General features: G+C 41.2%; 2 protein-coding genes across 2 annotated transcripts in view; one reads left to right on the top strand and one right to left on the bottom strand.

Moving 5' to 3' along the window:
* Positions 1 to 240: 240 nt before the first annotated feature.
* Positions 241 to 19,839, bottom strand: CRNKL1 (crooked neck pre-mRNA splicing factor 1). Its single transcript, XM_081097214.1, has 14 exons — positions 19,686 to 19,839; positions 17,958 to 18,110; positions 16,421 to 16,512; positions 14,170 to 14,328; positions 11,369 to 11,535; positions 9,137 to 9,315; positions 7,825 to 7,995; positions 5,974 to 6,165; positions 5,005 to 5,064; positions 3,913 to 3,993; positions 2,908 to 3,147; positions 1,554 to 1,655; positions 1,217 to 1,465; positions 241 to 456 (listed from the first exon to the last, which is right to left on the bottom strand). Exons 1-14 carry the CDS (start codon positions 19,734 to 19,736, stop codon positions 289 to 291), a joined length of 2,064 nt encoding a protein of 687 aa, XP_080953340.1. The 5' UTR covers positions 19,737 to 19,839; the 3' UTR covers positions 241 to 288.
* A 1,672-nt stretch (positions 19,840 to 21,511) lies between these two features.
* The window catches only part of LOC308523683 (cilia- and flagella-associated protein 61-like), a gene marked incomplete at both ends in the record, with an annotated part of 65,589 nt that continues 59,247 nt past the window's right edge, over positions 21,512 to 27,853 (top strand). Inside the window, one exon of the mRNA XM_081097695.1 lies at positions 21,512 to 21,654. Coding sequence (XP_080953821.1) covers positions 21,512 to 21,654 — 143 coding nt within the window. The remainder of the gene's footprint in view (positions 21,655 to 27,853) is intronic.

Raw genomic sequence — 27,853 nt, 5'->3', positions numbered from 1 at the left:
AGATTCCTTCAAAAGCCTGCATTTCATCTAAAATCAATGCTAAATGTTACCTCAGTTAGATTTCCTAATGCATTAGGTGGATAAAAAATGTTTGGATTCCATCAAAGAAATCCAGCAGTTACAACCCCCACCCACCTAATGAGCCCAAGAGCATTTTTAAAAGAACTAAAAAAATAGCTGCCAAAGATTTCAATCACTTCATTACTGGTGAAATATATAAAAACTTACAGGAGCCACAGAGTTCCCAACTTAATTTATAAAAATAATAAAACATCAGTATGAACAAGATCAGGATTCACTCTCATCAATGTCCTTATCTGGGTCTTGCTCGGCAGCCTCCTTTTCCTGTTGCTGTTTCTTCCAAAGTTTGGCCATGGCCAGGAGCTTGAGATTCGGTTGGTTGGCAGCATCTTCCGGAAAGATGTAATCATAGTATTCTTCCCAGCCTGCATCAGACTGCAGGAAAAAGGTAAACAATTAAAGGATAAGCAAACGTGGCTGAAATACATTTATTTCAGTTACTTTAAAGTGGAAAATATTAACTGGAAAAACCAGAATTCAAAATCAACTTATCTTCATTTTATACAACATCATCAAAGTCTGATACAGAAAGAGCAAGGGCCAGGCCTTGAATACTGGGAGCAGATGAGTAGCTGTTGGATTGGTGGTGTTGCAAGTGAAGCTCAGTGAGAGCTAAAAACCTGGTGGAAAATATTCTACAAATCTAAGCGCAGCTCCTCTATAATCAACCAAGGAGACAGTATCTCTAACTCCATCTTGTAGTCTAAGATTTTAAAAATGTAAAGATTTACATAGTATTTACCCAGTAGTGAAAGCCCTCTATCTGCATAATTATTCCGAATCCCTGCCCTAACATCCCCACCTCCAGTGGGTCCACTGATTTCACGTCCTAAAGATCACTCTAGTTCCAGCTTCCACCTCCATTTGCTTTGCTTACCACAGCCTCCCGATAGGGGCTCTTGCAATCTAAGCCCCGTGGGTCTCCTGCAGAAGGTGCCAACGACTGGGTCATGCCATGTTGTGCAGAAGAGCCTTCCTATAGCCTTCCCTGGATTAGGTCCTACCTAAAAGTTGATTAGCCCGACTGCAATTGTCACCTACCAAGGCCTGCTCCCATTCTCAGATGTACATATGCCGCATAAAAGCACAGATTTCTAAGTCAGAATGCATTTCTGCTCATTTAACAAGTTCTTACCCCATCATCAGCCTGGACCTTTCTTCTCTTTTTGACTTTCTCTGGCATGAGTTTGTCTACTCTTTCCTTATCTGACGTAGTTCCAAATTCATCTTCAAAGCTTCTCCAAGATTCCAGCAACATAAGTCTCTCTTCTTTTTCCTCACAGTTTCGCATGGTTTTGTTGGCCTCTTCATAAATCTGTCTGCATTTAGGCAAACTTCCTTCTTTCCCTGAAGACAACTCAAACTGTGCAAAACTGATCCATACCTTAAAAACAATTATTATAGAACCAAATTAACCATGTCACCTAGAATACAATAATGCAAAACCAGATAACATATAAAGCACAGAATACCTTGACATGTTGTGTCCGTTGAAGCAATCGTCGGTAAAGATTGCGTGTTCTTTCAGTTTCTTCCTGCTCAATTTCAAAATCAATGTATGATTTCCAGAGCACCTGAGGGAGATAACTTAATAGGTCAGTCTTGACATTTAAAAGCAATATGCCCTATCCAAAGCACAACTTAACTACCATTCCAACCCAGGACATCCAGAAACCTAGGACTTTTATGAACAATTAAAGAACAGAAGGCATATGGATAAATAAATAATACTAGCATTTACAAGCTGCCCAACTTGGCTAGAATTCTACATTATGAGAAAAAAAGGCTTGGATTATCTTAGAATTTTTCAAATGCTGGACTATCAAGAGGAGCTGAGAAACCTGCCTATCTCCCAGGCAGTCATGATCGAGTCACATACAACTGAACTTGCAGGGAGAAACAGGCCTAGATTAGCCAGTGTATACCGTTTTACCTCCACTGTAAGTTCTTGATATGTCTGAGTTCAACTCAACAAGCATGCAGTGAACAGCTGCCCATCTGCTAGTATCTATAGCCTGTCGAGAGCACAAGGCTAAACAAGATGTGGTCTGGATTCCTGGGAGCTGGCAGTCTGTGCAGGAGCTGAGGCCAATAGATGGACCTAGTACTACAAAAAGCCCTGCCCCAAGGCAGTGGTGGGGCCCAGTGAACTATTAAATGGAAGGTAATATTAGCGCAAGATTAACAAAAAGGCTGAGTTCGGTGGCTCTTATTAGATTCAAATTCGTTCTAGCTGTGGTTTGGCGCCACCTTGTGGCTCTAGCTTAAATATTGAAGGGATGATTTCAGATCCTGCTCTAGACAGGACTTCCAGTACAGTAGCAATAATTCCAGGAGTATCCTGGTTTACTTAGACCCTCTTCCGATAGCCCAATCCAGAGTAAACTGCTAGGAAAATCCAAAGGTGTGCAGTCTCAACTTCCATCTCCCTTGATCTCCAGGTGGGATTATCTGCTGCCTGTCTCCTTGACTTTCCCGTCCCCTTTAGCTTCCTGCTTGAGAATGAGAGGAAGAGAGCCAGTCACCCACCCATTATATCCCAATTCAGTTGGGTGTCATAATGAGGCACTACTGTGCTCTGGTAGCCACCTAGAGCAGCGGTTGCCAACCTCTCGGACCTTGCGGACCATCAGTTGGCGACCGCTCTCCTAGAGGGCTGCTCCTCTGGCCTTGCTATCTATCTCCAAAACAGAAAAGTCCTCATTTGAGTGGAAAAGACTGAAAATCAGATCTTCTTTATGCTCTAAAATGCACATTTAGATGGTCATCTAAAGTAATACTACAGAGCTGACTAAAGCAAATTTATATTCAACTTGGGATCCTCACCTCTGGCATGTCTAAACGTGGCTGGCTGATGGCTAACTCGTAGATTGCTCGGGCTCTCTCAATATCGCCAAGGATTGTTTCCAATTCTGCAAATTTAATCCAAGAGGTACAATTTTCAGGTCCAAATTCCAGGAACTTTTCATAAAGCTTCCGGCATCTGTCAAATTCTCGAAGCTGTAGCTCCAATTCTATGTAACCTTTAAATAACTTGTTCTTTGGACATTTGCCTATGGAAGTCCCCTAGAAAAGAAAATGACCAACTGCTGTAATACCCTGGTGGGTTTGACTCGTGCAGAGACATGTCAAACAGAAAATGTTCTCTGCTGAGCAGGAACCATGAAGAGTCAACCTGGCAAGCCACCCTTTCCTTCTGTGATAGCACACTGACCATGATGGTTTTTGACAAAAGGCCAAAGTAACCCTAACCCTCTAATTCACTCAGCTGTCAAGAGAGCCTGTGTTCACTGGTGCCTGTTCAGCAGGAGAGTGTTCCAGAATTATATCGACACTATTTTGGCGCTTACTTAGTTCCTCAGGATTTCCTAGGAAATATGGATGTCAGATGTATAAAATCTCCCAGAAGTAAAAAGGTAGTCAAAGAATGAACTCTACTTTGCTGTCCACAGCCAGGGTGAGAGTAGCTTATCAGAGGACAACTGCAGAAATAGAGTATTTGATCCTATTAAGAAATTTCAGAGTAACTGTTAAGAGGAGGTACATTTGATACAACAAAAATTTTGCACAGGATCAGACTAAAGATCAGATATGACCTAAGAGCAGATCTTTCCAGTGTGAGAAAAGATCTGGTAACTGTTATCTATAACTTTCCAATGTTGAAATAAAATAATTTAAGCATTCTCACCCAATCTTCCTTCAAAGGCCATGTGTACTCTAACATGTCTCAGTGTTTAAAGGCATATTTCTATTTCTAATAGGAACTGTAAGCACAAGACTTTCATTTCCTTCTCACAGAACTTGATGCGTCTTGATCCTTTCTTTACTTACCAAAGCTCTTCGGGCAAATGGTAAATTTTTCTGTCTTATTTCAAATTGTGCATATAGTAGCCACATTTTGGCAAATGTGAACTAGAAAACAAAAGCACAACATCTAACTTAAGAGACTCATTTAAATTAAATTGAATTAAGATTTCCCTAAAATTTCAGAGCTAGGACAGATGTATTTTCTTGTTTATAAGCAAAAACGACAATATTTTTTTCATGAGTTAAAAAACAACAAAAACATCCAGAGATAACGTCTCACCCACTTCCAGAATACACTTGTGCTCACCCTTGCATGCATACATCCACTCAGTTACCTACAAACACCTGCTCCCTGTGTCCGGCACATGCTGTGTACTCTCTGGATGTGCATCTTCCCCCTTCCACTCAGTCTATTCCAACTAGTGGCCCGGTGCACAAAACTGGTGCATTGGGGGGGGGGGGGTCCCTCAGCCTGGCCTGCACCCTCGCAATCCGGCACCTCTCAGGGGATGTCTGACTGCCGGATGTCTGAACCGGCAGTCAGACATCCCTCTCACAATCCAGGACCACTGGCTCCTAACTGCTCCCTGCCTGCCTGCCTCATCGCCCTAACCACTCTGCTTGCCTGCCTCATCACCCCTCACCACTCACCTGCCTGCCTGATTGCCCCTAACAACTCTGCCTGCCTGATCACCCCTAACCACTCACCTGCCTGGTCACCCCTAACTGCTCATCTGCCTGTCTGATTGCCCCTGCTTGCCTGCCTGCCTGATCACCCCTAACCGCCTCTGCCTTGGCCCCAGCCGCAGCAGACTTCATCAGGAAGGATGTCCAGAAGGTCGTTCGGCTGTCTAGTCTAATTAGCATATTACACTTTTATTATTACAGATTACCCACCCTCTGAATTTCTACTGTTATAGTCATTTGTCACAGGCTGTCCTCTCAACTAGATTATAAGCTATTTTCAGAGGCAAAGAGCACATTTCATTCTTATTTATGTTTTTCATGGTGCCTACACAGGAAAATAGTCAATCAATAAATATTTCACTGCACTATTTCACAAGTAACAGAAGCAGGGTTTTAACTTTTGAAACAGAACACTAAGAGCAAATGTACCTTTTTATGAGGAATTAGTTCCAAAGAGGCTTGATACACCTGTCTTGTCCTTTCAGGATCCTATATTAGGATAAGAAATTTTCACAAAATATTACTAATTTTATTAATACTAGTAAAAAAATGGACACTCCCAACATGAAATATTTTTTCACAAGTTGCAATTTTCAAACCCTGATTATAATTTATGATTAAAAGTGTGAACTACCACCCAACCGACATGACTCACTGGTTGAGTGTTTAACCAGGAGGTCAAGGTTCAATTCCCGGTCAGAGCACATGACTGGGTTGTGGGCTAGGTCCCCAGTACAGGGCGTGCAGGGGCAGCCAATCAATGATTCTCTCTCATCATTGATGTTTCTATCTTTCTCTCACTTCCTCTCTGAAATCAATAAAAATATAATTTTTAAAAAGTGGCCATCAAACTTTGGTTTAAGAATCAAACAACATACCTGTCAAATTCTGAAAGCGTCTCTACAGAAAGGCTTTTCAGCCTGACAGCAGACGCAAAAATGCTTCACGGTTTCAGATCAACAGCATAAAATTTATCTTTGTCTCTTAACTTATACATGACCAACTTCTGAAAATCCCTCTTGGTCTTTATAAAAGCAAGGATGTGCAATCTAGCCTGATCCCTATTTATGAGAAAGCCCAGGAAACTATGTATAATTCAACTAAGGTCTGGTTCATTGTTCCCTCTCAACTTCCAAGTGATAATCACATTGTGCCTCAAGGTTTAAAAAGCAAAACAAGAAACACACCTCACCTGTGCCCACAACATATAGAGAATTAAAAATGTTAGAGAGAGAATATATAATTATGTGACTATTAGAATTATAAGGCCTATTAGAATTTAAAACTAAATTCCTCTGCTTCAACGATTGTAAATATCCGTTACTGCCCACAATAGCAAGCTTTAAGCACCGTGGTGAGGAAATCACTATTATTTGACACATAATTCCACATTCTTACCTTTGCCTCCAGTTCTTCATAGAGTGCATAGTTGACCCAAAGATAGATGTAACGCTTCCAATGTCTCTTCTCCTGAATGGGTGGGACATTGGCAATAGCTCTTTCATAGACTTCTCGTACAGTTTCTGCTTCTGCATCACTTTCCACCAAGCGCAGGTAATCAAACCAGGCATCATAATTGTGTGGATTAGCCTAGAAAGACAGTAAATTTAATAAATAAAAACAAAACCAAAAGCCATATTTGCTGGATTGTGTGAGCTAAAAGAGAGCACCAGACTGACTTTCTATATTTTAGCAACTTTTTCTCTAGATTTTACATGCTATGGCATTTAAAAACATATCATTACTGAGATTTTATAAATAGAAAAAAAATACAAAAATCAGTAGTCCCCCCTTATCTGTGGGGGATATGTTCCAAGACCCCAGTGGATGCCCAAAACCCTAGATAGTACTGAACCATATAATACACACACACACACACACACACACACACACACACACACAATGTTTTTTTCCTATACATACATATCTATGATAAAAGGTAAACTACTCTTGTGTTTTTGGGCAATTATTCAGTAAAATAAGGGCTACTTGAACACAAGCACTGTGTTACTGTGATAGTTATCTGATAACCAAGACTGCTACTAACTGACTAACAGGTGGGTAGTGCACAGTGTGGAGACTCTGAACAAAAGGATCATTCATGTTCCAGGCAGAACAGAGCGGGATGGCTTGAGATATCATCACACTAGGCAGAATAAGGCACAATTTAAAACTTGTGAATTATTTATTTCTGGAATTTTCCACTTAATATTTTTGGACCATGGCTGACTGTGGGTAATTAAGACAGTGGAAAGCGAAACTTCAGAGGAGTGGGGGAAACTACCGTATAGAGGACAGATGATTGCCAGGTGTCCCACAGCAAGGCTCCTTGCATCACCATCGCCAAGACAATTATTCAATAATTCGATGCCTATTTTTGCAAATGTATTTGTTTAAATATGTATATGTCCTTACATCTAGATTTAAAATTACAATAGAATTAAGCCATGCTCACAATTGTGAAACCTGATTTTTCAATTAATAGTAATTTATCTTTAACATATCTTGCTGACCTCATTTAACACTAGACTTACATCTTTGGTAGGCATCTTGAAATGCTACTGTCTTTAAATTCAAATCAAAACAGTCCATTACAGGTAAAGAGATGATAAAAAAAAAACCCTATCTACAGTACATCTTACATTCAAACAGTTAATCTAAAAGGTAATGTATAAAAACTGGTGTTTTTGTGGTTGTTTTTTATCAGTCCCTGACTCTTCTACCTTCTTTCAAAAATAAGCTCAAATGCCTGGCCAGTGTGACCCTGTGGCTGAGTGGCAGCCTATGAACCAGGAGGTCATGGTTAATTTCCAGTCAGGGCTCATGCCCGGGTTGTGGGCTCGATCCCCAGTGGGGGGAGTGCAGGAGGCAGCTAATCAATGATCCTCTCTCATCACTGATGTTTTTCTCTCTCTCTCCTCCTTTCCTCTCTGAAATCAATAAAAATATGTATATTTTTAAAAGCTCAAATGGATTCCAGATTTATCTTGCTCAATTTCTACAGCACACAATCAGCAATCAAAGTGACTTTCAACCTGTGAGTGGCAGAGCAAGTCCAGGTGTTGTTTGCTCGCCTTCTTATCAGCCTCAATTACTTGATCTGTCTGAAATAGCTGTCCATTTACTGCAGACACATCATCAAGAGCGTAACAACTGGTAGCCCTAACTCGCTTATTCATTTTATTGTAGCTAGTATTGACTGGCACACCTTACTTACTTGCAGAATTAAGCATATACATCAGCACTCACCTTCACTTCTTCTTCATATTGGAATCTCCGTTTGCTCACAATGATGTCTTCAATACCCCGCCTATCACCAAACTTCTTCTCAAAGATGGTATAATTTTTAAAGAGCTCTTGGGCCTCTTGTTTTGAAATTCTATCCAGGGCATACTTGTATATCACTCGTACCCTTTCAAACTGAAAGCAGACAAGATGATTTCATCTGTCCTTACATAACATTCTCATTCTAGTCATGATTAGGAAAGTAGTTATGACATAAAACATTACTTGTAAATTAGATTTTAAGGCCTCACAATGTCAAAAATGAGATTTTTCTTCTCCCTTTCAATGAGATCTTTCAGTCAGGAAGGACTGACGCTTTCCTTTGAGCTCCACATTTAAAGCTGGATGTCATCTGTGTATCTCAAACTAAAAGGTCTGAAACTGACCTCCTGTTTCTCCCCACCAAACCCGTCTTCCCAATCTTGATTAAGCAATAACCTACTGCTACACAGTTGCTCAAGCTAAAATTCCCTGGAACCCTCCGTGAGTCCTCTCCTTTCTTTCCCCACATTCACTGTTTCAAGCCTCGCCATTTTTACCTCTTCAACACAGCCCTTCACTTCTCCCCACCCCACTGCCAAACCATCTCCATTTCTTCCCTGGATCATTTCAAGTCTCCTCTACTTTTGCTACCCTCCCCCCAACACAATCTCTGTAAGTTAGCTAGAGGCACTCCTTGCAATATAAATTATATCCTACCATGGTTTTCTCCTACTAAAACCCTTCAATACTTCCGGCTGCCCTTAGAATAGAATCTGAATTCCCAAATATGACCTAAGTCCTTGCATTCAGGCAGGGGATGGGTAGGAGGAGTAAAAGGGGATTGGGGGGGGGGGGCATCTGTAATACTGTCAACAATAAGTAAATAAATAAATGGGTTATTTTCCATACATACTCTGGAAGAACTGACTTGTGGGACAATCTGTTTTCATTAAAAATTATATTCTCTGTTCTGAGGGCTCTGGGTTTTTTGTTTCCCAGGTTTATGATTTGTAAAGTCTTCTAATCAGGATACCAAGTGACTCATTCTCAGTTTATAGTTAATATTCTCACTCCAGACTTAAAGGCTTATATGTCAAGCACAGACCAACAAAATTAAGATAGTTATGATACAATCTATAATCACTCAGCTCCCAATATGCAGCTTAGCCACAAATGTACATTTTGAAAACATTTTCTCCAGTTAAGTGCATAAAAAAATGGAAATGAACTTGATGTGACAAGAAGTCATGTTTTCTAAGCTGTTTTGCAATGTAACTGAGTGAAGTTTACTTACTTCTTTCTGATTTTCTTCAAATTTGGCAAAGGCAACATAAAGGCGTTCATCCATATGTTCATCTCCAAAGAATTCCACAGCTCTCTCGTACACTTTTCGTGCATGGGCAAAATAACCATGTTTTTCCTCAAAGCGGGCATACTTGATCCAGTTCTTAACATCAGGGTGCACAAGTACAAGTGCAGAGGAATTAAAGAAATACCAGCAAGACAACGTGGCTTAAAGAACAAACAAAACCCAACACCCAAATCCACTACAAAACACACTACGCCTACGGGGATGATAAAACACGTACAAAGGTGGAGAGCCACTAGACTGTGACCTGTGTGAGGGAGCTGTGTCTGCCTCCAGCGCTTAGTCAGTATTTTAGCACTGGGACACATTGTTGGTAGTGGTACAAACAGGAGTCTAGAGGCATCAAAGGTTAACCACAGTAATTAGCAATGTGACCTGAACAAGTCATTTAACGTATCTAAGCCTCAGTTTTATCATCTGTAAACACAGTATTAAAAACAATACTGACCGCACTGGATGACTGCTGTCTTTAAATGAGAGAATCTATGTAAACCTCTTAGCTGTTTCTGGCCAAAAGAGCACGCTTAATACAGGGCATCTATTATACTATATGCTCAATAGCATTAGTACTTGCATTAATGATGGAGAAAAAACAAGTCACAAAAAGAAAACGGCTAACTAGAGGACACATATGTAATACCCTTTGTAATACTTTAAGCAATAAATAAAAAATAAAAAAAATAAAAAAAAAGGGAAAAGAAAAAAAAAACGGCTAACTAGAGCTAAAAGAGAAAGTTTTAAATTACCATTTTATTTCTTAATAGGATCTATATACCTATTTTTAATCTATGAGAAAACCATTTGTTTCCATTAGTAACACTTCAAATAAGGCAATGATGTTAAGAGCGTTGGCTCTGAATCTGCTACTGGGTTCAAGTCCTCCTACATCACTACCTGAGAGACCCTTGTCAAGCTACTTAATCTCTCATCCCTGTTTCCACATCTGTAGAATGAAGCAGTTCCTGTATCACAGGGTTGTCATAAGGATTAAATAACAATATTTGTAAAGTGCTTAGAGAGCAATGCCTGACACAAAGGAAATGCTATTAAAAGCTTTTGTTAAACTAATAATATTAAAAACAGTAGAGGTAATTGAGAGCTTAAATTGCACAATAGTTGATTCTCATTATTTGTGTTAGTTATATCCTATGAAGTCACTGTAACTGCTTAATTAGCAAATACCAAATCATTGCTGCTAGGGGAAACATGTATGTATTTATATACATATCTCATAAAGAGTATAATCTTAAATCCTAAAAATGACCAATCCGTAGATTCTAGTTTTGGTATTTCATAACAGAGAAAAAAAGGTTCAGAAGTATTAAGTGACTTGCCAGAAGCTGCCCATAAACCAGAGCCAGAAAAGGGATTCAAACATGTCTCACTGGCCCGAGAGCCAGAGCTTCTTACAATCCACTGCACTGCCTTATCCTGTCTCCAGTGTCCATCCTCTGATCATCTCTGTATCAGAGCAGAGACAAGAAGGCAGAATGTCGCCTAAGGTGGGGCCTATGCCTTGGGTGACTCAAATTTTTCATCACTCTATGCTTGCAAATGACTGAAAGGGCCACAAATATTGACAGTGGGGTTACAAATTTTAGCAAGTAGAAGTCATAAATATGGTAACAGTGCATAATGAGGATCAATTATTTCAGCTGCTATGAGTGCTTTCACATGTTATCATTTAATCTTTACAACCAGCCCGTAGTATAAACCTTTATTCTCTTTTAAAGATGAGGACACCAAGTCTCAAATAAATTAACTGACTCATTGCAATCATATCATTAGTAATTGGTAATCCTTTGGATGGACTCCAATAATGGTGCTAATAACCTTAAACTTGAACCCTAGAAAAACAGGACTGGCTGTAGCAGCCAGGGCCTTAGTGTGTCATTTTCCAAAAGGAACCATTGCATTGTTGTCAAAATATAAACAAATCCAAAATCTCAATGGAAAAAACTCAAACAATTACCCAGACCACAGACTTTTTTCTGACCAACCTATGTCCCTAGAAAATTGCTATGTAGCTTATGAAGATGAAATTTGCATCCTTGACTTCCAGGCCAACACTAATGCTGTGTCCTGACCACGATGACATTTCCACAGGAGCAGGACCAAGACAATAATGGCATCACTCAGACCTCATCCAAAGGATATATCTCTCATAAATGGTGCGGGCTCGATCCACTTCTTTGTATCGCAGCTCAAAGTTGATGTAGGAGTGCCAGGCTTGCTCCTCAGGCTGCCATTCCATCCAGCGCTCAAACACCTGCCGGGCACCAGCCACATTTCCCAGCATCTCCTCCATGTACGTGTATTTGTACCTTTAATAAAATCATCCGAAGTTATCTGTCATGGTCAAAATGACCGGTGGCTGAATGGATGAGAGAACAAGATCCATAGATATGCTGCTGTCTACGAGAGACTCACTTCAGATTGAAAGACACACATAGACTGAAAGTAGAGGGATGGAAAAAGCTATTTCATAAAAATGGAAATGAAAAAAAGAAAAGTAGGGATAGCAATACTTATACCAGACAAAATAGACTTTAAAACAAAGGCTGTAATAAGAGAGAAAGTAGGACCCAGCAATTCCACCTCTGGGTATTTATCTGAAGAAACCCAAAACACTAACTCAAAAAGACATGCATCTGTATGTTTCTTGCTACATTATTTATAGTATCCAAGATATGGAAGCAACCTAATTGTCTATCAACAGATGAATGTATAAAGAAGTGGTACATCTATACAATGTAATATAACTAACAGCCATAAAAAAGAATGAAATCCTGTCGTTTGTGAACTCAACATGGATAAACCTAGAGGGGATGGTGCTGAGTGAAATAAGTCAAACAAAGATAAATACTATATGATTTCACTTAAATGCAGAATATAAAGAACAAAATAAATGAACAAGCAAAACAGACTCATAGATACAGAGAACATTTTGACAGTTGCCAGAAGAAAGAGAATTTGGGGGGCTGGATGAAAAGGGGAAGGGATTAAGAAGTACAAATTGGCAGTTACAGAAATAGTCATGGGGATGTAAAGTACAGCATAGGGAATAGACAATAATATTCTAATAACTAGGTTGTGGTACTAAATGGGGATTTATATTGCAGGATTTATTGAAATGATCATATATTAAGTTATGTAATGTCTCTTCACTGGAATGTGTAACTGAAACTAATATAATATTTTATGTCAACTGTAATTAAAAAATAAAAAATATTTTAAATAACTTAGGGAAAAAATGTTCTTTGGCAATTTCTAGTTTTAACTTTGTTAAATGTGAAGAAGATTTAAGACCTTATCTTCCCTAAAGGTTAAATTAAACATGTTTTCTTATTAAAATATAAGTCTGGCCCAGCTGGCATCGCTCAGTGGTTGAGTGTCGACCTATGAAGCAGGAGGTCACGGTTCGATTCTTAGTCAGGGCACATGCCTGGGTTGCAGGCTTGATCCCCAGTATGTGGAGTGCAGGAGGCAGCCAATCAATGATTCTCTCTCATCACTGATGTACCTCTCTCTCTCTCTCCTTCCCTCTCTTTGAAATCAATAAAAATATACTTATAAATATATATATAAGTCTGAAAAGAATGAACCATTAGAAATATATTTTTCTTAAAAATTGCTTAGTTCAACAAGAATTTTCTTATACATAAAAGACTGCAATCAAAATTTTAGTTTTGATTACGCACCTATTATACATTATTATAACAGACAGAAGTCCGGTGCATGGATTCGTGCACCGGTGGGGTCCCTCGGCCTGGCCTGTGGGGATTGGGCTGAAACCAGCAGTCTGACATCCCCTGCGGGGTCCCGCAGTGCGAGAGGGCACTCTGCAAAGTTGCTGTCGCTCAGCAGCTCCTACGATGAGCATCTGACCCCTGGTGGTCAGTGCATGTCATACTACCGGCCAGTAGGCCAGCCACTTAGCCTTTTACATAACAGACTAGAGGCTGTTGCACAAGGAGAGTCGTGCAGTAGGCCTTCCTTTCCCTGGCTGCTGGCACCAGTTTTCCTCTGGCAAATGGCAACCAGTCCTTCGCTCCGGCCGGGCTCTAGCCGGAGCCGGCCCCATGGCCATGCGGCTTCGCTGCTCCACCGGCCCCACGGCCGTGAGGCTTTCCCTGCTCTGTGGGCCCCGCGGCCATGAGGCTTTCCCTGCGGCACGGGCCCCGCGGCCGTGAGGCTTTCCCTGCTCCGCGGGCCCCACGGCCGTGAGGCTTTCCCTGCTCTGTGGGCCCCACGGCCGTGAGACTTTTGCTGCTCTGTGGGCCCCGCGGCCGTGAGACTTTTGCTGCTCTGTGGGCCCCGCGGCCGTGAGGCTTTTGCTGCTCTGTGGGCCCCACGGCCATGAGGCTTTCCCTGCTCTGTGGGCCCCACGGCCGTGAGGCTTTTGCTGCTCTGTGGGCCCCGCAGCCGTGAGGCTTTCCCTGCTCTGTGGGCCCCACGGCCGTGAGGCTTTCCCTGCTCTGTGGGCCCCGTGGCCGTGAGGCTTTCCCTGCTCCGCGGACCCGCAGCCATGAGGCTTTCCCTGCTCTGTGGGCCCCGCGGCCGTGAGGCTTTCCCTGCTCTGTGGGCCCCGCGGCCGTGAGGCTTTTGCTGCTCCGCGGACCCGCAGCCTTGAGGCTTTTGCTGCTCCGCTGACCCCGGGGTCGTCAGGCTTCACTCCACCGCTTGGAGCCTATGTATGCAAATTAACTGCCATCTTTGTTAGGTTAATTTGCATATTCTCCTGATTGGCTGGGTAGCATAGCAAAGGTACGGTCAATTTACATGTTTGCCTATTCTTAGGTAAGATAGATTATAAGACATTCAAAAACACTTATACATATTTAACATGTGTAAAATTAAATACATCTATATGATTCCAACTATGTAAATGAAATAAGTATGCAAATGTAGAACTTTTCTAGTCTACAAAAAGCCATTTCATTAGATAAGAAACTTACCAGAATTGGTTGACTCGGGGCAGAGTTGTTATGGCCCGGTCCCAGATATTTCGGGCATGGTTGACCTGGCGATTCTTCATTTCCATTTCCGCATATTTCAGCCAGAGTGTAATATTTCGATAGTCCACATCTAAAGCACGTTCGTATATGGATCGAGCCCTTAAGAAGCAAGAATTGGGGGGCATTAAAAGCAGTACATACATCACACATAGCAACTATTTCAAACCATTTGCAGTGCCCTGCCATTTTATCAGGTGTCCATCATGAGTCATTGTCTAGGCATAAAAAGGTGAAAAGATATGATGCTATTCTCAGAAACCTTACAAAGACTTAAAGTCTTTGCATGTAATTACAATGCAATGCGATAAACATCATAGTCAAGATCTGTACAAAGAAGCAAAGGAAAAGAAAGAAAAATGTCTGGTGTTAAAGGCTAAGCATATTACTCCAGAACTGAAAACTAATTTGGAACTTGAGGAAAGTGGGTGGGGAGGGGTACTCATTCTAGGCAGAGAGAACAGTCCGGAGACATGAGCCCCAGCTCATGCTGGTTTGGTTCAGTGGATAGAGCGTTGGCCAGTGGATTGAAGGGTCCTGGGTTTGATTCTGGTCAAGGGCGTGTACCTCAGTTGCAGGATCAATCCCAGACTTTGGGCAGGGCTTGTGTGGGAAGCAACCAATTGACGTGTTTCTCTCACATCGATGTTTCTCTCTCTCTCTCTGTCTCTCCCCCTCCTTTCCACTTTCTCTAAAAAAGACAAATCAGTGGAAAAATATCCTTGGGTGAGGATTTAAAAAAAAAGACATCATATATTCAGGTAATGGCAACTATGCAGGCACGATGGGGCAGGGGGTATGCTGGGAGAGTGCAGAAAGACTGAACAACAGGTCATGATTTTAATCTTATTGGCCACTGGTTTTCAGTGAAACAATTTTTATTTTAATAAAATCCCACTATATATTTGAAGAAATAATGACAGAAAACTTCCCCTACCTGGTGAAAGAAACAGACTTACAAATCCAAGAAGCACAAAGAGTCCCAAACAAGAGGAACACAAAGAGGACCACACCAAGACACATCATAATTAAAATGCCAAGGGCTAAAGACAAAGAGAGAATCTTAAAAGCAGCAAGAAAAAAACAGTTAGTTACCTACAAGGGAATGCCCATACAACTGTCAGCTGATTTCTCAACAGAAACTATGAAGGCCAGAAGGGAGTGGCAACGAATATTCAAAGTGATGAATAGCAAGGACCTACAACCAAGATTACTCTACCCACCAAAGCTATCATTTAGAATGGAAGGTCAGATAAAGAACTTCACAGACAAGAAGCAGCTAAAGGAGTTCATCACCACCAAACTACTATTATATGAAATGTTGAAGGGTATTCTTTAAGAAGAGGAAGAAGAAAAAAAAAGATCAAAATATGAACAAAATGGCAACAAATACAAACCTACCAACAATTGAATCTAAAAATCAAAATAAATGAATAAGAAATCTAAAAAACAGAATAAACTGGTGAATAAAATAGAATCAGAGGCATGGAAATGTAACAGATGATGATTCTCAGAGGAAAGGGGGGTGGGAAGAGATTAAACAAAGATCTTATATGCATATATGCATTACCTAAGGATACAGGTAATAGGGTGTCTAAGGCCTAGAGTGGGGCAGGAACTGGGTAGAGAGGGGTGATGGGGGGGGGGGGGAGGGAAGAGGCACATCTGTAATAATCTCAACAATAAAGATTAAAAAAAAATCCCAATATAGAGAAAGCAGATGAAACTACACTTCTCTGGCTACAGGGTGTGTGCTGGTGGAGAGACCCACCTGTACAGCCTCCTGCTTTCCTCCCCCCAGCACTAGCCTACCACAGGGCCGCTGAAGCCCTCAAAGGAATCCCAGGGTTCTATGAAAGAAACTGAAAATTACTAACAAAGACACAATCTTCTACTTGTACTTCTTCTATTTTTTTTTTGTATCTGTTAACTTATAACATCTTTATGTATAAAATTACAGCACTGGTCAGACCATCAAATCTCAGAGGGAAGGTAGGGGAGGGTGGGGGTGAAGGGGAGAGATCAACCAAAGGACTTGTATGTATGACTATAAGCATAACCAATGGACACAGACACTACAGGGGTGAGGGCATGAGCAAGGGGGGAATAAGGACACATATGTAATACCTTAATAAAGAAAATAAAAGAAAAAATAAATAAAACTGAAAAAAAATTACATGCTCAACAATTTTACCTTTGAATCTCCTTTAGACTCTCTTCCCATTGTGCGTATTTTATCCAGTTACTAATCACAGTCCTGTTTTTTCTTATGTTATCTTCAAAAGTCTAGGAAGATAAAATGGATCAAATTAAAGAGAAAATAACTAAAAATAACATTATCTTTTTTCTATTAATCCTATACTAAAAAGGATACTTACTCATTTTATTCTTATGTAAGAGAAACTGCATCCTGGAAACTCTGAGAAATAAGAAACCCACTACAGAAGGTTACAATCACAGGTGTCTTACATGCAAGCAAAAGGAAAACTTTAGATATAAAGAATTATTGCACAATTGCTGATATTTTCTTTTATTGCCCATAACAACTGATACTGTAATATACTTGTTTCTAACAAAAATGTGTTTTGACTAGGTCGTTTTGGTAATGCCACAGAATTTCATACATAACTCAATGAGGATAACTACTAAGTAGGAACAACAAAGTTAGTGGTTTAAAATAATCCCACACTCTTGAGTAAGAAGGTCAGACCAGATCTCTAGTCTTCTTATGGCTCTTTCCCACATCTTAACTCAGCACAGGGGGTGGTACGGCCAGAAGAAGCACATAACACAGCCTTGCTAAGTCCACCTCTCTTCTGTCACTTGTTCCACTTGTTAAACTTCTACCAATCTTGAGTTGAGCACCAAAAATTATGTCTCTTGTGGACTTAATTTCTTTATACTCTAAAACAGATAATTCATGGCATACTTCATAAAGTTCAATAAATGCAGTTATCTGGTAACCGAAAGTTGTATTATTTATGTGGCTAGAAACACTAACGTCTTCTCATTTTATAGTCTTACTAGAAGCCTGGTGCACAGATTCATGCACACTGAAAGGAAATTAATTAGAAGGTGGCCGATGGGGCAGGACTGGGTAAGACAGGCCAGACACGGCCCGGAGCCAACCTCCCGTGGTCCCTCCCCAGCTGGCTGCAACTGGGGCGGCACCGGGGCTCGAAGGGCATCTGCAGAGTGAGCAGGGTCCCTCCAGCAGGTGGGGTCCCTTAGCCTGGCCTGCAGGAATCGGGCCCAAACCAGCTATCCGACATCTCCCGAGGGGTCCCGGAGTGCGAGAGGTCACTCTGCAACGTTGCTGTCGCTTAGCGGCCCCTGTATTGAGCTTCTGCTCCCTGGTGGTCAGTGCGCATCATACCCACCAGCCCGGTCAGTCACTTAGCCTTTTATATCTACTTATATAAAAGGCTAATATGCTCCTTGGGAGTTCAACTGGAGACTGGGAGTTCGATTTCTCGCTATGACATGCGAGACCACCAGGGGTGGTGCAGAATGAAGCCGCCAGCCAGCAGCCGGCAGCCAGGGAAGGAAGGCCCCAGCTGGCAGCTGGAAGGTCCTGATTGGCCTTGATCGCTGGCCAGGCCTAGGGACCCTACCCGTGCACAAATTTTGTGCAACAGGCCTCTAGAATATAAATAATGAGGAATGTTTCAAACTCTGACCTATAAATCCTTAATAATACTGACATACTGAAAGATATCGCATTGACTGACCTTCCTTTTCCTTAGTTTGTAATCATTTAACTCTTCTTCATCTGTGATCTTCTGTTGAGGTGGAGGTGGAAGAAGCTCAAGTTCTCTTTCTTTAGCTTCTCTTAAAAGCTGTTCCGCAGTGATCTGTACCTCAGCTGGGGCTTTGTTTTTCACCTTTTAAGACAAGACATTTCTATTTTTAGTAGATGCTCTGCACACAAGGTTTAATAAACAAACATTTTTTAGAATGTGAACTTTACATATCACAAGATGCCCCCTTTGAATGACATCTTCCCATTTCTCTGGGCAACTAAACAGCAAAAAAAATATGTATTCTAGCTTATGTATAATAGCTATTATCTAGCCATAGATAAAGGTCTCAAGAGAAAAAGGTAGCAAAAGTAGCAAATTTTCCTTTTAGATTAGTAAAATAAAAAACTCTGAGGATGCCCAGGTAAAACTCTCACCAGAGGTTTTGTTTATCAAGATGCAGACCATAGATTATCTAGCATTACAATCTCTATTTGGGTAATTCTTCCATGTAGGCCCCAGGTGGGTGATAACGCCCCAGGTGGGAAACTGTGTTTGATTTCTGATGGCATTTCAAGTCCAAGACAATATTCGGTGAGTTGCCATCATTAGAATATAAGCTTCTTCAGGTCTTAGAGCTGTGCAGTCCAACACGACAGCCATGAGCCACATGAGGCAAGTCCCAACAGAGATGGGCTCTAAGTGTAAAATACACAGTGGATTTTGAAGACTTGGCATGAATAAAGAACAAGCTACCTAATTAAGTTTTTATACTGGCTACATGTTGACATGACAGTATCACGGACACACTAAGTTGTTAAATAAAATATATAAAACTAAAATTAATGTCACCTGCTTTGACTGTTTAACGTCACTATGAGAAAACTTAAGTTACATATGGGGCTCCTGTTACTTCTACTGGCCCAGTAAAAGTTCATGGAATGGGATGATAAGAAACCCTCATTATTTAGTGCTGTACAATGATGATGCTGATGATAGCTCATACCTAATGCGCAGTAAGTACTAGGTACTGTGCTGTATGCTTTATATACGTTATCTCTGGAAGTCACCTACGTGGGCATGTAAAGGAAGGCTCAAGAGAGTCATCTGGGCAGAAGCACAGACGGGAGGGAGAGTATCCGTAAAGGCGTAGAACAAAGCCTGTTACATCATAAGTCACGGGCGAGTATCAGCCACCGAAGGAAATATTAGATATCAAATTTATTAACTTAAATTACACCACGACACAACTGTTGTCACCTCCTCTCATTCTGTCCACTCTCAGCGGGGCTAACTCCTTTGCCCGTTACCTCTCAGCACCGCTGACTCTGGGGACCTCCTCCTACAACCCCCGTTATGCCTTGGCACATTCTGCTTTGCCTCCGTAGCATCTGGCAGGGCGGCAGCTTCACACGTGTCTCACCTGAGTAGGGCTCCTCGCCAGCATTAGTGCAGCTCCGCAGTGCCTAGCGCCCTGCCCGGCTGTTCCCTCTGCTGAACGAACCTTCTCCGCTCCTGCACCCGACGTGCGGGCTGTGCTTCGGGGGACAAGAACTTGCACCCCACTACCGCCCACCTCTTTCCCTCTTTATCACCCGAGGCCCCGCACGGGGTGGGCCTGCAAACTCGGACAACACTCTCTCGCCGCAGGTACCACGGAGCCCATGGCGAGCCCCTCTCCCCGGGCCCTCCCCACAAAGCGCCCCCGCTATCGCCTACCTTGGCCACTTTGGGAATTCTCTGCTTCCCGGCAGCGGTGGAGGCCGCCATGGCTGCAGCAGAATTCGTTCGGCGAACCCTGAGTCCCAAATATCGGCCCGAAGGCTCACAGACGCCGCAAACTTTCTAATAACAAGCGGGATCCCGGAACCGGAAACGGAACTGCGCTTGACCTTTAACCTCCAGCACGCGCCGTGACCCAGGGAGCGCCGTTTCTGTGGTAACCTGGCTGCGCGTCCTCCTTAGAGCCGGGTGTGGAGCGCGGCGTCCAGGAGCTGCGGTTGAGGTGGATAGAGCTGGCCTTCCCAGCAGGGACGCAAGGACTGGGTCCAGGGCGTCAAGGACACATCCAGGTCAGTGTCCGGGACTGGGTGACAGCGCGAGAACCGCTGGGCCTGTCTAGCTTTGGCGCCCAGCAAGGGGAGTAGGAACCAACGCCAATCTGGATGCTCGAGGTTAGGGGAAGAGAGGCAGGCCGAAAAACTACTACTCCCAGCATGCCACGGGGCGAGCCGCTGCGCTCCTGGGCAGCCCGGAGCTGCGTTGCATTCTAGATTTTGTAGTTTCTGAGACCCACTACTTTCGTTTCTGGACAGTAGTGCCCAAATAACTAACTCCAAGGTTATTAAAAGTTTATTAAAAATAACTGAAAGTATTTTAAATCTAGATAATACAAAACAAAAATAAATGAGTAGACTAGCAAACCAGCCAGCCTTGTTCTCAGGTAGGCAGATGTTTAAATTCTCTTAGTCTGCCTTAATTACATGCATCATCTTGGCCTCCATGTCTTTAAAAAGACGAGGATAATATCTAGTTCAGTAGGATTAAAGAGAAAATCTATGTAGCGCTTAGTAAATGTTGGCTGGTATAATTCTTGACATGCCTTTAAAAACAGAAAAAATACTTATAAGCAAGCAAATGGTTAAGAATTTTTTAAAAGACTTTATTTCTTGGAACAGTTTTAGGTTCACAGCAAAGTTGAGAGAAAGATGCAGAGAATGCCTATTCCTCCACCCCTCCCCCAGCCTCCCCACTATCAACATCCCCCACCAAAGTGGTACATTAGTTACACTTGATAAACCTACATTGACATATTATCTCACAAAGTCCATAGTCTATATTAGGGTCACTCTTGGTGCTGTACGCTCTATTATATGTCTTTCTGAAACATTAGACTCTCCACTGTTGTCATTAGCGATTCTCCTCAGAAAGGCTTGGTTATACAAACAAAGCAGGTACTTTCTCATGGAACTTCTCAGACTCTTTAATGAGTGTGATGGCCTGTCAGGAATGCTATCACAAGCAGCATTTCCTATACTTATTTGACCATGAGATGTTTTGTCTCAAAATCTCTCTCAGGATCGCTGCCCTTCAGGACTCCAGTTTGGGGAACTCATTTGGAACAAGGGCAGCAGCTGTCCATACAGGGGTGTAACTCTTGGCCACCTGCAGTGGTGACTAATTAAATATAAGAGGACCCTGAATCAGTAAATAATTCCTTTCACTGTTTTTCAAGCCTACTGTTAGGATCCTCTAAAGCAGCTTCAATGGAAACAAAGAGCACGGTTGCAGAAATTTCTAGACAGGCCAATTCTCAGAAACATCATTGTCCTGGAGAGAAACATGTCAACTGGTATGTGGTGATGGTCAATCATTGCAGCCTGCCCCCAGGGGAAAATATGTCCCACCAGCACTCTAATACCATGTTCACTCTGACCATATGGAAATTGAATTAACGTCCAATTTTGTTAGTACTATAACTGGACTAGCTTGTCATCTCAGATTAACAGTGGGCTGTTTTCTCTCTTTTGGGGACAGGATAAAAAATGTCAATACTCACTTCTCCAAGAGGAAAGGTAGAAGTCGTTCACTGCCGAAGAACAGAGTCCCAGGATATTTTTTGTATCAAAAACCTCATTAGAAAATTTACTAAGAATCTGTTTGGGAGGCTTAATCTCATCTACCTTCTGTAAGTACGTAGCCAAGGAAGCTTAACTATGTTTATCAGTTTTATCACACAATAGGAGGGGACCCCAGACCCCACTCCTCTGTCTTTATGGGGCCTTTGGCGAGGAAATGGGCAGCAAGAAAATCTACCGTACTGAGCAGGAGATCTTTGGGAACAGCCAGTCTCTAAGACCTGTAACAACATGCAGGTCAGAAGGATTTCTCATGGGTTTTGGATTCAGACAAACTTGGGTTCAAATCTCAACTGCCCCACCCACTGGTAGATTCACTTGGGGCAAGTTAGTAATATTAGCTACCAGTTGTGAGAATTTATTTTCTATCAGGCTCTGTGCTTTGCCAACATGATCGTATTTAATACACTGACACCTCTCTGAGCTAGCCACTATCATGTCCATTTTAAAGATGAGAAAATGGAGGCCTGCCAAAGTCAACCAGTTAGAACTCGTAGGTGACAAAGCCTGGTTATGCTCTTATCCACTGCTGTGAAAATAGTCTTCTAAATTTCGAAATCTGTATAGATTTTTTTTTCTTAAAAGTTCTTTTTCCCCCTGTTTTGCTTTTTTGGATACCAGAATATAAATATCCTGTAATCTTTCTTCATAATTTTATTGAAAAAGATAAGAGATAGCTCAGTATTGTGGATTTCATAAAGCTTCATATTAAATACACTTGAAATGTTTAAACTAAGGCCAACCTAAGACATTAAAATTTGTAGTTTCTGATTAGCACACTGCTGAATATAATGGAAACTGGTACAATTTTGTTAGAGAACAGTAGGGCAATATGTATAAAAGACTTTAAAATGTATGCACCAATGAAATTATTTCATTTTTTTGGTATTATTGTGGATTAAATACCTTAATGATGTCCTCTGGATGGAAAAAGTATGTTGATACACACACACACACACATGCACTCATGCACTAACATACACAAGAACTATGCAGAGAACATTAGAGTGAAATAAAAAACAGTATGTCTTTTTAAAAAATTATTATTATTGATTTCTGAGAGAAAGGGAGAGGGAGGGAGGGAGATAGAAATAATGATGAGAGAGAATCATTGATTGGCTTCCCCCTACACGTCCCCTACTGGAGATCGAGCCTGCAACCCAGGCATGTGCCCTTGACCGGAATTGGACCCGGGACCCTTCCGTCTGCAGGCTGATGCTCTATCCACGGAGCCAAACTGGCTAGGGCAAGAACAGTAGGTCTTAATGCCACTTTCTCCTTGAGTATTTTATGCTATATTCTAGAAACCTCATGATTCTGTATTTGACAGCTTTGCAAAGAACAAAAAATAAATACTCCCTCCACCTAAGGACGGAAGTATTAGATTCTTTTGTATAAAACTGGCTTGTTCATTGCAAGGATGAATGAGATATAAGCCCACTAGATAAAAGTGGACAGTAAGCACACTAGCCTGTTTCAACCTCAGCCTCCCCCAAGGATTCATAAGCACATATTGATTTGAGGTCCACATTGATTATATCTGGGGTCCCCAAAGGCTTCAGAAGATCCCAAATAATGACTGCATTTTCGGACACACAAAAGCTGAGTTAGTTTACCAATGTGTTTCCAGGAGACTGGCTGTAATAAACACAGGTCAGGTGTGAAGGGATGGAGCTTCAACTCAGACTAGAAATAATGAGCTCAAGGAACATGAGCTCACAGTAAAAAAAAAATCACAATTATACAAGGAAACATGCACCATTTTTTGAGAACCAACAACAACAAAATATCCAGCAGAATCAGATTCTCAAAGGTTGATATATTGTCAGACAAAGAATATAAAATAACTATGCTTACTATGTCTAAACTGAATAGGTCTTAAAAGATCATATAAATGAATAATGAGATTTGAAAAAAAAAGTCAAATAGACCATCTAGAAATGCAAACACAGAGGTGAACAAAAGTAGGTTTACAGTTGTGAGTATGCAAAACATAGAGTTTATTATTTTGTGTTCATAAAGCTATTATAGTAGTCATAACCTGCATGTCTTTTTCCACATGAGCAATTATAACTCTACTTTTGCCCACCCCTGTATAGTCAAAATTAACGAGTAACTGCCACGATATTTTGAATTTAATTTAAAAAGGTCCGCCGCTTGCGTCTATAGACACTTACGGCATACAAATGGTGAAAGTTCAGTGGATGAATCAAATATAATAGATACAGTTGAAGACAGAAGTAGTGAGGTGGAAGATTAATACCAAAAAATTATCCAGAATTCAGCAGAAAGAGATAAAAAATGTGAGTGGGCTATTTGACAAGACTAGTAAACTTCTAGAAGGAGATAAAAGGTAGTGGAACAGTCCCTATTTGAGGAGATAATGACAGAACTTTCCCAGAATTGTTGAAAGCATAAATTCTTCTATCCAGAAAACTCAGTGAATCCTAAACAAGATAAATACACAGAGAAATCTACAGCTAAGCAAATTATAATAAAACAGCAAAATGCCAATGCTAAAGAGATCTGAAAAATAATCAGACAAAAAAGAGACAAATTACCTGCAAAGAGCTGAAGATTAGACTAATAGATGATTTCTCACTAGCAACAATGGTAGCCAGAAGATAATGGGAAATAATATCAACCTAGAATGATATATGCCCAGTGAAACAATTTTTTAATACATAGGAGAAATGAATTCATTTTCAGACAAACACAAATGCCTCAAATATATTATAGGCAGGAGGAAGGATAGTTCAGCTGGAAAAGCCCAAGATACAAGAAGAAAAGTAAACAAAAATATGAGCAAATATGTGGGTTAATTTAATTTATATAAAGCAATAGCAATAAGAACTAACCTCATCTAGATATTCAATTTAAATATCTTATAAGATACAAATAACTTAGATTAAAATACTGGACAATTGTATATAAACTGGAAGGTACATGTTTATAATGAAAGTACTCTTAAGGTATTATGCAGGGGGGGGAGTGGTAGCTAGTACACAAAGGTGCCTTCCCTCTCTCCCGTGAACCACGTGTCCAGCGTTTATGCCCTTGTGTAGGCCCTTCTCACACTGAATCAGGGCCAGCCCTGTGTAACCAATAGAAACCTACAGAAGTGATTTCTCTGTAACTTCAAGTCTAGGTCATAAGAAGTCTTACAACTTCCAGCGGGCCACTGGGAATGCTCTTTCTCAGAACCCAAATGCCATATTGTTCAACGATCCAGTCACATGGCCACCTGCAGGTGCTGCATGTGACAGCTGCCGCTGAGCTCCCAGCCGGAAACCAGCATCAACTACTGGCCATGTGACTAAAGCATTTTAGATACTGAATACAGTGAGGTGACTCCAGCCACAGCCACAGTGTGACTGCGAGCCCCTTCAGAGACCCCAAGCAAAAACTGCTCAGCTAAACACACTCAACACAGAATCATGGGAGATAATAATAAATTGTGTTAAGCCACTAAGCTTGGGGTGGTGTTTACATGTTAACTGGTAACTGGAACAAAGGGTAAAGACTTTGTTAGGAATGTATGTTATGTATAGGACAGTGATGGCGAACCTGTGACACGCGTGTCAGAGGTGATGCGTGAACTCATTTTTTTTGGTTGATTTTTCTTTGTTAAATGGCATTCAAATATATAAAATAAATATCAAAAATATAAGTCTTTGTTTTACTATGGTTGCAAATGTAAAAAAATTTCTATATGTGACACGGCACCAGAGTTAAGTTAGGGTTTTTCAAAATGCTGACCTGCCAAGCTCAAAAGGTTCACCATCACTGGTCTAGGATAATCATTAAAAGGCTAGGCAGTGAGATGATAACTTCTGACCTATAGAGGGAAATGGAATAAAAACTTTTAAACAAACTCTGAATAAAGAAGGCAAGATGGGAAGAAGAAAAATGAAATAAAATGTGGGACATGTTAATCACATAATAGGAAGATAGAAAAAAAATTCAACTATATCACTAATCTCAATAATTGTATTTGGGGGAAAAGTCTTTAGTTAAAAGCTAAAGTTGGGCAGATTGGCTGAAATAGAACAAAATAAAATTCAGTCATATTTTTGTGTTTGAGAAACACCTAAGATACAAGGGCACAGAAGTGTTTAAAGTCAAAGTACTGGGGGAAAAAGACTGCCAGCCAAAATCTCACTTTAAAAAGGCTAGTGTTATTATATAAGTAGTAGACAACATAAACTTTAGGGCAAAAAGCATCATACCGCTAAAGAGGGTTTCGTTCTTTAGAGAGGTGTGACAGCTTTAAACTTGTATGCTACTAATGACACCGTCCTAAAATAAAGCAGGAAGTAATAGAACCAAAAGATGAAATAGACATACCCACTTTCATAATTGGAGATTTTAAAATACCTTTCTTAATAAATGGGAGTTCGAGTAAACAAAAAATCATTTATGATATCACCTGTAGGACAGGTAAAAATCATTGTGGGAGCAAAGAAGGGAGAGAAGGAAAAAAAGTAGAGGGAGAAGATGTGTTTTTAAAACTGGTTTAAAAATTATTTTTTATAATAAGACAAATCATAACCAAAGGAGGCCTTTTAAACACACACACACACACACACACACACATATTTTACACAAAATATGTTAAAGTTCAAAGATATTATTCACTGATAGAAATCAGAATTCTGTTCATAGAGCAAGAAGTGGAAATTGCCAAAACCGGTTTGGCTCAGTGGACAGAGCGTCGGCCTGCGGACTGAGGGGTCCCAGGTTCGATTCCGGTCAAGGGCATGTACCTGGGTTGCGAGCACATCCCCAGTGGGAGATGTGCAGGAGGCGGCTGATCGATGTTTCTCTCCCATCGATGTTTCTGGCTCTCTATCTCTCTCCCTTCCTTTCTGTAAAAAATCAATAAAAGATATTAAAAAAAAAAGAAGTGGAAATTATACATACAAAGGATAATGCTGCAGAAGTTACGTTTTGCAGTCAGCCATTTAGAAATTGCAGTACGTTTTCCCAATGTAACCAAGTTATTCATGGCTGGCCTCCCAGGCCAACCTACAAAATCCTATTTCATCAATAATGTCTGTGTCGTATAGTACTGTGCTAATTGTATTATTGAACCCAACCACCATCCTGGGTTCCCATGGATAAATGCATTTTAAGTTCAAATTGGGATTCCAGGAACACATTTCCCTCGCTTCCCTGAAAGGATGGCGGTTGCCCTGTCTCAGCTCTTACCCACTTCCTCCTCCTTCCCCACCACCACCACCGTCATGGCTGACATGCCAGGGGTCCTATGCCCTGCGCATTTTCTCACCCGAATTAGAGTGAGAACTCTCAGCATGAAGCTCTGGGAGCCTGGGGCAGGGGAGCCCAGAAGACCGGGAGCTGGAGGGAGCCCCTGCAGGGCTTCAATGAGTCACCTGGAGAAGTTGGGGGGTGCATTCTTCTGCTGAGAAGTCCTTTGTGTGAATGCTATAATCTTAGGACCTGAGAGTAGCCTGCTACCTCTTCTCGATGATAGCCAGTGCTTTGGTGGGGCTCTTGGGCTGGGTGCACCCTTAGTAGAGTCCCCTGTGGCTGTGTGATGTGACTTCCTATGAGAGGGGATGGTGGCTGTAGGCGCTGAGATCAGCATCCCTAGTAAAATGTTTCCCAAAAATGCCCCTACCTCTGGTGGTACCCAAGATGATTTGACTTGATACACACACAAGACATTTTTGTTTTAAATGTTATGTCTTTATTTTTGTAGTTATTCTTTCTTTCTAGTAAGGGCTCTGGTTTTTCATTTATGATAGTGATGTAAATTTTTTATTGAAAATATTTGTATTTAAGCCAAAATGAACAGGTTTAAAGACACAAAATTGGAACAAGAAGTACATGTGTGTGTGTGAGCCTGCTCTTTGGTGAGCCGCTCTGGGAAAATAATGTGCTGTCAGGAGGGGGGAAAGCAAACAGGATGGGTTGTGGTATTTCATTTTAAAAAACACACAGAGTACATTTCAATGTATGGCTGCCCTGAAAACGAGGCAAATCTGGAGAAATTGACACCAAAATGTTCACAAATGTTGATTATCTATGGGGGGTGGTATCAAGGATGAGCTTTCAAATTATCTTTTCTCTTTTTGCCTGTGAGTACTTTCTAATTTTTTACTGAACTGACAATACAGTGTTTGGGTGATAACTGTGTAACTGGAGAGTATATATAATTTTCTCTCTATTATCCCCCTTGTCTCTTCTCCTCCTTCAGCTATATGCTGTCTTCTCATTTATTCC

This window comes from Myotis nattereri (assembly GCF_964212035.1).
Source record: "Myotis nattereri genome assembly, chromosome: 8".
In the NCBI taxonomy this organism is placed as follows: Eukaryota; Metazoa; Chordata; class Mammalia; order Chiroptera; family Vespertilionidae; genus Myotis; species Myotis nattereri.
The sequence above is the reverse complement of the archived record's forward strand: the minus strand, read 5'-3'. Positions and strand labels throughout refer to the sequence as shown.

Bases quoted from the DNA above. Each gene is read 5' to 3' on its own strand.
- CRNKL1 (XM_081097214.1), bottom strand. From the start codon at position 19,736: ATGGCGGCCTCCACCGCTGCCGGGAAGCAGAGAATTCCCAAAGTGGCC. The intron at 3,994-5,004 runs GTACATTTGCTC...TTTGTTTTCTAG, and splicing joins AACTAATTCCTCATAAAAAG to TTCACATTTGCCAAAATGTG. The intron at 3,148-3,912 runs GTAAGTAAAGAA...TTTCTTTTCTAG, and splicing joins CATTTGCCCGAAGAGCTTTG to GGGACTTCCATAGGCAAATG.